Source organism: Phaseolus vulgaris, chromosome 2 (assembly GCF_000499845.2).
Source record: "Phaseolus vulgaris cultivar G19833 chromosome 2, P. vulgaris v2.0, whole genome shotgun sequence".
Classification (NCBI taxonomy): Eukaryota; Viridiplantae; Streptophyta; class Magnoliopsida; order Fabales; family Fabaceae; genus Phaseolus; species Phaseolus vulgaris.
In genome coordinates this window covers 25588623-25603272 of record NC_023758.2, presented here as the reverse complement: position 1 = coordinate 25603272, position 14650 = coordinate 25588623, and the positions used below count along the sequence as shown (strand labels likewise).

At 37.5% G+C, this 14650-nt stretch overlaps 1 protein-coding gene across 1 annotated transcript; it reads left to right on the top strand.

Moving 5' to 3' along the window:
• The first annotated feature begins 12678 nt into the window (after positions 1–12678).
• On the top strand, positions 12679–13902 carry LOC137809262 (protein FAR-RED IMPAIRED RESPONSE 1-like). Its single transcript, XM_068610397.1, has one exon. It carries the CDS (start codon positions 12679–12681, stop codon positions 13900–13902), a length of 1224 nt encoding a protein of 407 aa, XP_068466498.1.
• The last annotated feature ends 748 nt before the right edge of the window (positions 13903–14650 follow it).

Below are 14650 nucleotides of genomic sequence, written 5' to 3'. Positions count from 1 at the left end.
CACCCACTTAGCATGCCTCTTGTTAAGCTTGTTTTGGCTTTTCAAATACTTAAGAGATTCATGATCACTATGTATCACAAACTCTTTGGGAAAAAGATAGTGTTGCCAAGTAAACAAAGCCCTAACAAGTGCATATAATTCTTTATCATAAGTGGAATAATTGAGATGACTTCCCTTCAATTTCTCACTAAAATAAGCTATGGGGTGGCCCTCTTGAAGGAGGACAGCCCCAATGCCTATACTTGAAGCATCACACTCAATCTCAAATGTTTTAGTGAAATTAGGAAGGGCTAAGATGGGAGCATTAGTCAATTTTTCTTTTAAAGTCTCAAAAGCTTTTTGTTGTGCTTCTCCCCATTGAAAAACCACATCCTTTTTCACTATATCATTGAGAGGTGCAGCAATGGTACCAAAGTTTGGTACAAATCTTCTATAGAAAGAAGCAAGTCCATGGAAACTTCAGACTTCATTCAAAGTTTTCGGTGTAGGCCAATTTTGAATGGCCATCACCTTTGTTTTGTCCACATGGACCCCTTTGCTACTCACAACAAACCCTAGGAATTCTATATGATCAAGTGCAAACATACATTTAGCAAGATTAGCATACAAATGTTCTTTCCTAAGGGTTTCTAAAACTTGCCTAACATGCAACCCATGGTCATTCAAAGATAAGCTATAAATGAGAATATCATCAAAGTAAACAACAACAAACTTACCAATGAAAGGTCTAAGAACATGATGCATGAGGCGTGTTAGATATTATTAGATATAATTAAATATTATTTGATATTATGAGATATTATAGATATTGTTAGATATCTCATATTTATGTAATGGACTTAGCCCATATGTTTCTTTTTCCTAAATAAACATAACCCTATGTGTTCAATATACACAAGGGATTTACCCTATTCTTTATTTTCCTTTAATATGGTATCAGAACATAAGGTTAGAGTTTAGGGTTTAGGGTTCAATTTTTATTGGTGAATCCACTATTCACTGGAATTTTCCAGCCACCACCCCCACTGTCTCGCCGTACCCGCCTCCGGACCTTCGCCGGAGACGCCGCCGGAATCTCGCCGGAATCGTTGTCGGAGCCTTCATCTTTGTTGCTCCCGCCAATTAACCGGTGACTGGATTTGTCCTTATCTTTTATGGCTTCTTCTGCTTCCGCTGCCACTATGGCTTCTTCTTCAGTCATTATGCCGAATTCATCTATTTATACTAATTACGTCAATGTTCATCTTTCCATTGACAAATTGGAAGGAACCAATTATGACACTTGGGCATCAAATATTAAATTATGGCTTAAGAGTCAAGGTTATGTTGATCATCTTACTCATCCTACTCTTGCTGAAAATGAGGTTGTTCGTTGGTCGAAAATTGATGCTCAATTATGCATTGTTATCAAATCGACCATTCACTCATCTTTAAAACAAATTTTTCGTACCTATGAAACATGTTCAGAAGTTTGGGAACAAGCAAAATTATTATACACCAATGATACTCAACGTCTTTATGGTGTGTGTCAAAATCTTCTCACAATTGTTGCTCCCAAACGTCTTGATGGTACAATGGCAGAATATCTAGGTAAACTTCATGCTCTTCTTCATGATTTTAATGAGTTATTACCTCCTGCCTCTACTCCTTCTCAAGAACTAGAACAAAGATCCAAGTTCTTCATGTTATTGGGTTTACATGGTCTTCCTGATGATTATTCTCACGTTCGTGATCAAATTTTGGGATCTCCTATTGTGCCCAATTTTACTTCCACTTGTTCTACCCTTTTGCGCGTGCCAGGTAAACACACCGCTGATATAACGTCTCATGTTGATGACTCTTCTGCTTTAGTATCTCAGCATAATGATCGTACTCGCCCTCACAAGCTGGGCAAAGGGCGTCACAAGTGTGACCATTGTGGCAAACTTGGCCACAAAATTGACAGATGTTATGCCTTACATGGTCGTTCAAATTGCCCCTGTGCAACCTGTGCAACCTTCTACCATGGACCATACTTCAATTGATACCCCAAGCCAGCCTGCTATTTTCAATGAATTTCTTAAATGGTATGAGGATCGTCAGAACCCTAGTTCCACGGCTTCTGTTGCACATTCAGGTACATCTTTTGTTGGCCTCACTCACTCCACTTCCCATGGCCCTTGGGTTCTAGATTCAGGTGCCACTGATCACATTACTGGTAATAAATCTTTTTTCTCTTCCCTATCTACTACGGGTTATTTACCTTCAGTTACCATGGCCAATGGATATAGGGTACCATCACATGGTGTTGGTACTATTAATCTTTTTTCATCTTTATCTATTGATAATGTTCTTTATGTCCCTGGGTCTCCATTTAACTTATTATCCATTAGTCGTCTCACTCGTTCCCTTGACTGTGTTATTTCTTTTACCAAAGATTCTGTTACTTTACAGGACCGGAGTTCGGGACGGATGATTGACACCGGATGTGAGTCTCATGGACTTTATCAACTACAGATCTTTGCACATGTTGGAGCAATTATGGATTCTCCATCTCTCATTCATGCTCGGTTGGGTCATCCTAGTCTTGCCAAGATGCAACAGCTTGTTCCAAGTTTGTCTAATGTGTCTACTTTATCGTGTGAGTCGTGTCAGTTAGGGAAACACATTCGTAGTTCTTTTCCTCGTAGTGTCTCACAACGTGCCTCATCTCCTTTTGCCTTAGTTCACTCTGACATTTGGGGACCAAGTCGTATTAAGTCTAATTTAGGATTTCAGTATTTTGTTACTTTTATTGATGATTATTCAAGATGTACTTGGGTATTTTTAATGAAAAACCGTTCTGAGTTGTTTTCTATATTTCAAATATTTTACAATGAAATTAAAAATCAATTTGGAATTTCCATCCGAATTTTGCGTAGTGATAATGGACGTGAGTATCTTTCTCATTCTTTTAAAAATTTTATGGCTTCTCATGGTATTTTTCATCAAACTTCATGTGCTTATAGACCTCAACAAAATGGGGTAGCTGAGCGCAAGAATAGACATCTTGTTGAAACAACTCGTACTATTTTAATCCATGGTGATGTTCCTCAGCGTTTTTGGGGTGATGCTGTTCTTAGTGCATGTTATCTCATTAATCGCATGCCATCTTCAATTTTAGATAACAAAATTCCTCATTCTATTTTATTTCCACATGACCCTCTCCACTCTTTACCTCCCAAAGTTTTTGGGTCCACATGTTTTGTTCATAATTTTAGTCCTGGTCTTGATAAATTATCTCCTAAGTCACAAATGTGTCTTTTTAGGGTTCACTAGATCACAAAAAGGATATAAATGTTTCTCACCGTCTTTAAACCGTTATTTTATTTCAGCAGATGTCACCTTCAGTGAATCTTCCCTTTACTTTAAGTCTTGTCCTTCTCCTTCAATTTCTTCATCTAATCAAGTTAATATTCCTCTTGTTGTGCCTAGTGCACCTAACAATTCACCACCGCCGCCAACTCTTCAGGTGTATAGTCGTCGTCAACCGTCTCATCGTCCATCAGCAGACTCTATTCTGGTGCCAACACCTCATCCCCCTCCGGCTCCTATAGTTGAACCTCCGACTGTTGAACCTGATCTTCCTATTGCTATCCGTAAAGGTATACGTTCTACTCGTAATCCCTCTCCACATTATACTGCTTTGAGTTACCATAGACTATCTCAACCCTTTTATACCTGCCTTTCGTCTATTTCTTCTATATCCTTTCCAAAATCTGTAGGTGATGCCTTAGCCCATCCTGGTTGGCGTCAGGCCATGCTTGATGAAATGAATGCGCTTTAGAATAATGGAACTTGGGAACTTGTTCCTTTACCATCTAGGAAATCTGTTGTTGGTTGCAGGTGGATTTTTGCTATCAAAGTTGGTCCTGATGGTACTATTGATCGTCTCAAAGCTCGTCTTGTGGCTAAGGGTTATACCCAAATTTTTGGTTTAGACTATGGTGATACTTTTTCTCCAGTAGCAAAGATGGCCTCTGTTCGCTTATTCATAGCTATGGCTGCTCTTCAACAATGGCCTCTTTATCAACTGGATGTTAAAAATGCTTTTCTTAATGGGGATTTGCAGGAAGAAATTTATATGGAGCAACCTCCCGGTTTTGTTGCTCAGGGGGAGTCTTCTGGATTGGTATGTCGTCTTCGCAAATCCTTATATGGCCTCAAGCAGTCTCCTAGGGCTTGGTTTGGAAAATTTAGCAATGTTGTTCAACAATTTGGTATGACTCGCAGTGAAGGCGATCATTCAGTTTTTTATCGTCACTCGAGTGCTGGGTGTATCTATCTTGTAGTATAAGTTGATGACATTGTTCTTACAGGCAGTGATCACCATGGCATCTCACAAGTAAAACAACACCTTTGTCAACACTTTCAGACCAAAGATCTTGGCAAACTCAGATATTTCTTGGGGATTGAGGTAGCATAATCCAATACTGGTATTGTTATCTCTCAAAGAAAATACGCATTAGATATTTTGGAGGAAATTGGGTTGATGAATTCGAAATCTGTTGATACTCCCATGGATCCCAACGTCAAGCTTCTACCCAATCAGGGGGAGCCTCTTTCAGATCCTGAGAAGTACAGGAGATTAGTTGGAAGATTGAACTATCTCACGGTTACTCGTCCTGATATTTCCTTTGCAGTCAGTGTGGTGAGTCAATTTCTTAATTCTCCATGTGAAGATCATTGGAATGCAGTCATTCGTATAGTGAAGTACATTAAAGGCTCTCCTGGAAAAGGTTTGTTATATGGTCATAATAACCATACTAAAGTCGTTTGTTATTCAGATGCTGATTGGGCAGTATCTCCATCTGATAGAAGGTCAACTTCTGGTTATTGTGTCTCCATTGGTGATAACTTGATCTCTTGGAAGAGCAAGAAACAAAGTGTTGTGGCAAGATATAATGCAGAAGCAGAATATAGAGCTATGGCCTCGGCTACTTGTGAGCTTATTTGGCTTAAACAGTTACTTAAAGAATTGCAATTTGGAGAGGTTACTCAAATGACACTGATATGTGATAATCAGGCTGCTCTTCATATTAGCTCAAATCCAGTTTTTCATGAAAGGACAAAACATATTGAGATTGATTGTCATTTCATTCGAGAAAAGATTATATCAGGAGATATCAAGACTGAGTTTGTTAATTCAAATAATCAATTAACAGATATTTTTACTAAACCCTTACGAGGACCTAGGATTGATTACATTTGTAACAAGCTGGGTACATATGATCTATATGCACCAGCTTGAGGGGGAGTGTTAGATATTATTAGATATAATTAAATATTATTTGATATTATGAGATATTATAGATATTGTTAGATATCTCATATTTATGTAATGGGCTTAGCCCATATGTTTCTTTTTCCTATATAAACATAACCCTATGTGTTCAATATACACAAGGGATTTACCCTATTCTTTATTTTCCTTTAATAAGGCGCATGAAGGTACTTGGTGCATTAGTTAAACCAAAGGGCATAACTAACGACTCATACAAACCAAAGTTGGTCTCAAAAGCCGTTTTCCATTCATCACCCGGTTTGATACGAATTTGATTGTAGCCGCTTTTAAGATCAATCTTTGAAAAGATTTTTGAACCATGCAATTCATCCAACAAATCATCAAGCCTAGGTATGGGATGCCTATACTTAATTGTAATGTTATTGATGGCCCTACAATCCGAACACATTCGCCATGTCCATCTTTTTTAGGCACTAAGATGATAGGCATAGCACAAGGACTCATGCTATCTTGAACCCACCCTTTCTCAATCAAAGCCTCAACTTGTTGGCGAATTTCCTTGGTTTCACTTGGATTGGTCCTATAGGATGGTCGATTTGGTAAGGAAGAGCCCGGTATCAAATCAATTTGGTGCTCAATCCCTCTCAAAGGTGGAAGTCCTTTTGGAGGATCTTGAAACACATCTTGAAACTCTTCTACCAAATTTTCCAAACAATGAGGACTATCAACAAGTGGTTCTAGCTTAAGAGTTCTAGGGATGGCTAAGAAAAGAGGATGGTGAGCCACTATTTCCATTTGAAGCTCATGCCTAGACACAAGAAGTGTAGGCTTAGAACTCTTATCTTTTTTTATCTTTTTTATCTTTTTCACTCTCCCTCTTTTTTTTCATGATGATTTGGTCCTCATGGACTTCTCTAGGAGAGAGAGATTTTAAAGTAACCTTGTGACCATGGAAATCAAAAGAAAGTTTGTTAGAAAAGCCATCATGAAAAACTTTTCTATCAAATTGCCAAGGCCTTCCCAAAAGAACATGTGTAGCTTCCATGGGCACAACATCACATAATACCTCATCTTTGTATTTTCCAATAGAGAAATGGATGAGGACTTGTTTATTCACAACAATTTCTCCTACTTCACCAAGCCATTGTAATTTGTAGGGCTTTGTATGAGAGATAGTAGGCAATCCAAGTTTATCTACTACTCTTGTACTAGCCACATTAGCACAACTACCCCCATCCACTATTAAAGAACAAATGTTGTTTTGAATAAGACATCTTGTATGGAAAATATTTTCCCTTTGACTTTCATCAAAAGGTTGTGAAACTTGTCCAAGAAGTCTTCTCACAACTAACAAATCTCCTCCAAGTGGACTCTCACTCTCATTCTCACTAGACACCCTAGAAGGTGAAGAATGCCTAGGTGAATCCGAATCATGCTCACTCATGACAATGCCATTATGCATAAACATATTCCTTTTAGAAGGACAATTAGCCGCAATGTGACCATAACCCATACACTTAAAGCATTTCTTACTAGACGATTTAATTGGGGATTTAGGCCTAGAAGTAGATGGCTTAGGTTCCTTGGGTTTGAAAGAAGAATCTTTAGAAGGAAATTTTGAAAAAGACTTTTTGTTCCTCCAAGAATTGTTGTAGTAACCATCATCGGGAAAATTTTTGAAAGAATTTTTCTTAGCAAGTTGGGCTTCCACCTTCATTGCAAGATGAACTAAAGAACCCAATGATGAATACTCTTGTAACTCAACAACATCTTGAATGTCCTTCCTTAGACCACTCACAAACCTAGCAATCATAGCTTCCTCACTCTCTTCTAATTCAACTTTAAGCAAAAGCGTTTCTAACTCTTTGTAATATTCATCCACATTTAGCGTGCCTTGTTGAAACCGTTGGAGTCTCAACATGAGGTCTTTCCTAAAATGTGGGGGCACAAACCTAGCGCGCATTTGATCCTTTAAAGAGTTCCAAGAGTCCACGGGAGGACCCTTGTGATAGATAATGTCCTTTACAACACCATGCCACCATTTCATGGAATAATCACTAAACTCTAAGGTGGCTAGCTTAAGCTTGTGTTCATCTTGGATCTCATGGATCTCAAATATTTGTTCACACTTAGCCTTCCAATCTAAATACACATTAGGATCACTAGAGCCATTGAAACAAGGAAGCTTGACCGAAGCTAGCCTAGCCTTTGTATCTTGGTAGTATCCAACTCCACGGTGATGTCTCTCCCCTTGGTTGTGATGTCTATGTCCATGGAATTGAGGTGGAGTTTGCCTTCTCCTATGGTCCTCCTCACGGCCAAAGTCATTTGAAGAACCTCTTGATGAAGGTCTATGTGAATGATGCCCACCATTGATAGAGTGAGATGGCCTAGCTTGTTGCACCTCCATCTTTTGCAATTTTTCTTCCAAACGCCGAATGGTGCGTTGAGCTTCATGCAATTCACCAAGGACTGAAGCTTTGGAAGGAGAGTGCTGCTTGTAAGATTCACCACTTTAATAGCCAGCCATTTGCAAATGAAAACAGCAAACACAAAAAACAGCAAACAAGTTAAGAAACAAAGTTAGCAAAAATTAATTTGGCAACCAAATTGCCGAAGTGAAACTGGCCTGAAAAATCACTCTCAAAGAATTAATGTCCCTGCACCAAGCTGATCTTGAGGCCTTAGGAATCCTCAAATGAAAGATGTCAAAGCAAGGCACACCAATCTCAAAGCCAACCACAACAAAACCAATGAAGCAATAAAGACAAACAAGAAAAGGTATAAGCAATAAAAGACTATAACAAAAGGAATACTAGATGTATGACAAACTCAAAGAGTAATGAATAAAAGACAAGCAAGAAAATAAGGAACTCAATGAAAAAGTAGGCACACAAAAGAATACTTAAAGAAAAGCACTAGAGTGGATGAAGAAAACAAAAACAGAACTACTGGAAAATATTTTTATGCAAACTGTGCTTGATGTTCACTGATTTAACTGGAATGATATAGAGCGAACTGGATTATAAAATTTTAACCACAGAAACTTCAAGATCTTAGCTCAAAAATGGCACTGGAATTACGTAAAAACAGTAAGCCAATTAATTGAGATAAATTTTTCAAAATCACTGCTAGATTACCGTATTTTTTTCGGCAGAATTGTACACTTTTTGTATTTTATTTATCATTTTTTGTGTACTTTGAATTTTTGAGTACTTCTTTTTTCTACTCTTTTCTAACACTTTGAAGAACACAAATCCAGAATTTCAGAATTTTCCAGTGAGTAAATCAATTGCAATAAGGAAAAACAGTAAGCACGTTTTCAGAAAACAGAGGAATCCTAACAGGAATGAAAAACAGAATTAAGAACTAGCAAAAACATAATGGAAAATGATGTATAGAAACTTGTATAGGTCTAAAATACAAGTATGAACTCAATCTAAAACAGAAAATGCACAAAGGATCAAATATCAAACTCAGAAAAAAAATTATATGACACCAAAGCAAGAAACAAAAAAATTCAATAAAAGTACTACAAGAAGTGATGACAATTATGGAAAAAATGACTATGACAAAACTTGTATGGATTTAAAAAGGAAAATACACAAACATATGCACAATTAAGAAAACAGCAAGAAAAATCAAAAGTAAGCCTAAAACAGAAATGTAAACGGTAAGAATTAAAGAGCTCTTGAAATAAAGTGCAACACAACTCAAAATTAAACAAGAACACACCTAAACTCTAGATACCACATGATATTATTCCAATAGCACAATATGAATGATTCTTGACATTCTTAGGAATCATTTTGAGTTGGATATGAGATAGGCACTTTATGATAGAATTGGATCAAGGTTCTATGATCAAGAACTCACCAAGACTAGTACCAAAATCCAAACTCATATGGAAGTTCCATGTATTGTCAAATTGAACCGAACAAATTGAATGAAAAGGCAAAAGCACCGAACAAAATGCATAAGAACAGAAATGCACCGAACAATTAAGCTAGAAATGAAGAAGAAACAATGAGGAACAACAAATAGAAAAAGGAACCGAAGCAAAACAACAAGAACACTAGAAAACCGAACTGAAAAGCAAAGGAAACAAGCTAAGACATGAACATAAAAAGAGAAGGAAGGAAAGAGAAGAGAAAGCTCATGAAGATGGAGGATTGGTTGGATAATCACGCCACTTAGAGGATGGAGACTCCAAGATGAGTGTGCTATGCCGCCACTTGAGGTAACCAAAGAACTCTCAAGATAAGACTAAGTGAGGAAGGCACAAAGCTCTCCAATTCTCTCTCAAATTGAGTAGAGTTTCACTAATACAAATTTCCAATCTGAAAAATACAAAGGCAGCACCTTAATTTATAGCCTAGAGGTGCTGAAATGCAAAGCTAATTAAATTCAAAATTCCCCCCCAAATTACATGAAAGTGGCGCCAATCCTAGAGCATGAGGAAGGTGTGACTTCCTCTCTTAGTTTGGCACCTCCCTATTACATCTACACCTCCCTACTAAACGCACACCCCCCTAAGACTCCTAATCTAAAAACCTAAAGATGCTTTTACAAAAGAGGTTTCTTATGTTTCCCTCTAAGCACCTTCAAACAGAGAAATTACAAAAAGAGAAAACAAACGTCCATTAGCTCCTAAAGCCTTGAACATGCTCCTTGTAAGCCTTTGAGGTGGGCTTTGAACTCCATGAGCGTCCTCCATTTGAGCCTCAACCTCTTCTTGCTCTTGATGATTGGCCTCCATGTCCACTTGAGCTTGATCTCCATCAAGGACTGTGCAATGTATATTGAACCAATTGCAGTGGATTATTCCAATGTCAAGTTCGGTAACGATGAAGAAAAAAGCTTCAGCGAAATCTAAGCTTCTTCCTCCGCAGTTAATGAAACAAGTAATATGTACACGCGGATGGAGCATGAACCCAGACAACGGCGTAAAGGTCCTGCACTACAAACACCTTGGACTAGTTATTCCCGTAAAAGAAAAAAGCATTCTTAATGGCATATGTCTGCTTAATTACATCATATCAGTGTTGTATGCACAGTGGAATACAAGAAGACCTAACCAATCATAATTAATTTTCATTGTTGTTGTCACTGGACATGGGCAGCAAGGACCTCATCCAACATTGCCATCAATTTAGGATCTGCATAGACATAAAAATATAAGTAAATTGGTGTTATGCTTAGGTCTTCATGTTTGATGACTAGAGAATGATTTATGCACCTATTTCTGGTGTTGACCTTTCCACAACATGTGTCGACCGGATTAAGTCCTCAGTCGGTGGACCAATGTCAGTTTTGAATACCTAAATGTATTTTACATGTACCAAGTTATTTGAAACTGTTGTTAATAATGTTGTCAACTATTTTGATTAGAGCAGTTTACCTTAACTATGTTGTTTATTGTGATGTTCACATAGTGTGCGATGCTGTTTGGACTGAAAACGCCGACCTATTCTTTAGAAATTTGTTCGTGAAATTTTGTTAAGTTAGATAAAAAAAACACGTGCATAAGGAGAACGACATGTTATCCAAAAATACCTTTTTCAAGATTAAGACAAACCCAATTTGAGTTTGAGGCCCAATTTCATTATCTTGCATGACTTTGTAATGAACATTGGCTTTACAAATTCCAGTTGGATCCTGCATTGCCATTTCTCCATTCAGATGCCTAGCATTTGTATAATTTTCGGATTTATATACATGTATACTTGCTAACCTCTAACCTTGATAGTTATTGTCATGTCTCCTAGGCCATTGGGTTCACATGCTTTGACAATACAAGTTATCAATGACAACACACGTGTACTTTTCAATGACCTCAATGTTGAAAGAGCATCCATTTTATGTTTCGCTAACAACCCTATAGAGAGACGCAAAGGTTCAGGGATAATATAAAAATATATGAGTATTTTTGCATTCGAAATGAGATTTTCCTCACTGTGAAATTGAATAAATTGTTCTGCCCAACGCCAGGGATTACTAGTGAAATCACGTTGGTGAGTTGCATCAACAATTTCGTTCATAAATTGTTGTGTGCCTTGTGGTTGTGTTGAATTCTGATTGAGTATAACAACTTGAACATTGCCAACCGGTCCTGAAATTAAGTGGGTGGATGTGTTTGTGTTGCAACGTTGTACAAATGCAGCAAGATCGCTTGTGTCAATATCTAGTCCGTCCCAATTTTCCATTCCTTTCACCTTTCAATTTGTAATAGAAGGAAAAAGACATGTTAAAACCAATGTTAGAAGAAATTCAAAAAATAAATGTTAGAGGAAACATCACCTTCACAGTCCTTTTCTGGACCCTCGGTTGAAGTACATAAATTTCAGTTTGCCCTCAACATTGTCATTACTTTGCATTTTGGTCATTTATATGGACTTCAAAATTCAATAATTTTACATAATTCATGGTTTGTAAATGGTTTAATTTTTAAATGCATTAAATAATGAATAATTTGTTTCAGTAGACATGACATTGCGCCGGGTGTCTGTAACTTGTAATGCACGGCTACATTAAATTGGAGTGACATGTGCTGTTGGATGTGAACAGACTAAGTTTTGGGTGCTCTGTTACAACGGTTAAAGATTCCTAACCGATGTAGTGTGGTAAAAATTTGACCAACATATCCATATCCATAGACTAACCGCTGTAATTTGAGCCATGCAAGTGTCCGAAACTTCTAACCCACGACTGCATTAAATTTGATAGACATGTACTTTTATCTTTCTGGCCCCCATTAATTCCTACTCTGCAGTTACCAATGCTAAAGTGAGACACTTTATAGTAGGTTTTAGCAAAAAAATTCCATGCATAGTCCACACATTCATTACGGATGATTGTTTCTTCTTGCATTTTACACATTTTCATCCATTGGAAAACCACTTCTGGCATTTTTCACCAAGAACAATAACTGCAAATTAAGTCCCAGAGCAAAACTTTGACTTCCACATTCAATGCTTGCGGACAACGTTTGTGAAGACCATCGACAACTCCATTCATTGAATGCTTGGTCACCTTCTTGGTGAATTCACTGAAGAAGTGTATTAAATGTGAGTTACCTCATCTACATCCTTTGTCATACGTTTGCTCCATTACGTTAATGCATTCAATGTGATGCTGAAGTCATTCTTACTTGACAACATTTTGTCAATGTACTTGAATATTTCAATATGCGATGTTTCTCATACATACATGCATGAACTTCTTTACTAAAGCTCACAACATTATGTGAATGTCAACATTGACTTCCATGTGACAATAACGCATGTTGTTTTTTATACCACCATGCATGTAGTTATTTAATAAACATGAAACATTTTATTAAGTTATGCAATCAACTGTAATACTTGTCATAATGGAGTCCACGTTCCACACTAAGTAGTTGTGTCATGTAGATAATGGAAGACCCTGCAGACTTCGACCTTGATCATATTAGTCTCTTTGAAGAGGGTTCCACGTCGATCCCGACTAATGACAACATTATGGATATTCTCGACTCTTCTGTGCCTGCAGTTGGAATGTCTTTTGACAGTGCAGAAGATGTGAGAACCTTCTACAGAGAATATGGGATAAAGATGGGGTTTGGAACTAGGATACAAAGTTCTAAAAAGGGAAAAGACAATGAGATCAGGTACTTCATGTTAGTGTGTTCTAGGGAGGGTAAATACGTCTTTCCTCTCCCTTCAGAACTGATGACTCTTCCTACCCAGACCAATGAATGTCAGGCAAGGATTAGTGTTGCAAAGAAGGACTCAAAATGGTATATCATGTCTGTCATTTACGAACATTCCCATGACCTAAGTCCAACAAAGTCAAGGTTATTCTGTGGGAATAGGAAAATTAGTCTCAGTGCGAAAAGAACCCTTGACCTTAACGACGATGCAAGAGTACGAGTGAATAAGAGTTTTCGATCTCTAGTAGGTGCTGCTGGAGGTTACGAGAACCTGTCATTTGTTGAGTGTGACGTCCGAAACTTTTTAAGTCAGCATAGACGTGCCTTGGGGAAGGATGGGGATGGTCAGACATTATTGTCCCACTTTTCACGAATGCGAGAATTGAATAGGGATTTCTTCTTTGAAATTGACATTGATGATGAAAATCACATAAGAAATGTCTTATGGGCAGATGCTAGAAGCCGCACTGCATGTGAGCATTTTGGAGACATCGTATCATTTGATACAACGTATCTTACCAATAAATATGACATGCCGTTCGCTCCATTTGTTGGTGTTAATCACCACGGTCAGTCAATCCTATTAGGTTGTGGACTTTTGTCCTCTGAAGACACTGACACATTTATATGGCTATTTAAGTGTTGGTTACGTTGTATGTCCTACAAGGCCCCATTTGGCATTGCTACTGACCAGTGCAGGGCCATGAAAAACGTTGTTGCTGTTGTCTTCCCTGAAACACGTCATAAATGGTGTTTGTGGCACATCATGAAAAAAATACCAGAGAAGTTGGCAGCAAATCAGGATTACAAGAATATGAAACATCAAATGAAGGTTGTTGTCTATGAATCCATGACTCTGGTTGAATTTGAATGTAATTGGGAAAAATTTATAACATCATTTGGATTAACACATAACGAATGGTTGACAACAATTTATGAGGAACTTTAAAGATGGGTCCCCTGTTATTTGAAGGATCAATTTTGGGCTGGAATGTCCACAACTCAACGAAGTGAAGGCATGAATGCTTTCTTTGATGGATATATTAACTCCAGCACAACCCTCCTACAGTTTGTCCATGAATATGACAATGCTTTACAACAGAAAGCTGAGAAGGAGTATGAGGCTGATTTTTCATCCTTAAACAGTGTTATTATACTTAGGTGTTTTTAGAAAGGGTGAAAACTGTTTTTAATGGTTGACTTGTTGTCAAACCAAAACAACCGATTGATTTGTGGAAACAACTGATTGTTTGTTTTGGGACCATAACAGAAAACTATTTTACGCTTTGACTGAGCAATAAATGATTTTCTAACTGTTTACGCTCCAGTTTTTAATGCTTTGACCAATCTTTAAATGCAATTAATAGTTTGTTAAGATTATGCAACAAACAACTTTGTTTTAATACAAAAAAACAGATTTGAGTTTTTCATTGAATGAGATTTTGAAAAGTTGAGAATTGCTTAGAGATTGCATTGATCAAAGAGTGTGAGATAGGATTTTCATCTTGTATTGATTTCAGATTTGTTCTGTAACAAGTGTAATCCTTTGTACTTTTGATAGAAACTTTGTGTGTATTGCTGAGAAGTGCTGTGTGTTCTTGAGGGGATCAAGATCAGCATTCTTAGTGGTGTTGTGGTAGACCAAAGGAAGTGTGTGTCTTGAGGGGATCAAGGTCACTTCTTTGGTTGTGTTGTAA

Bases quoted from the DNA above. Each gene is read 5' to 3' on its own strand.
- LOC137809262 (XM_068610397.1), top strand. From the start codon at position 12,679: ATGGAAGACCCTGCAGACTTCGACCTTGATCATATTAGTCTCTTTGAA.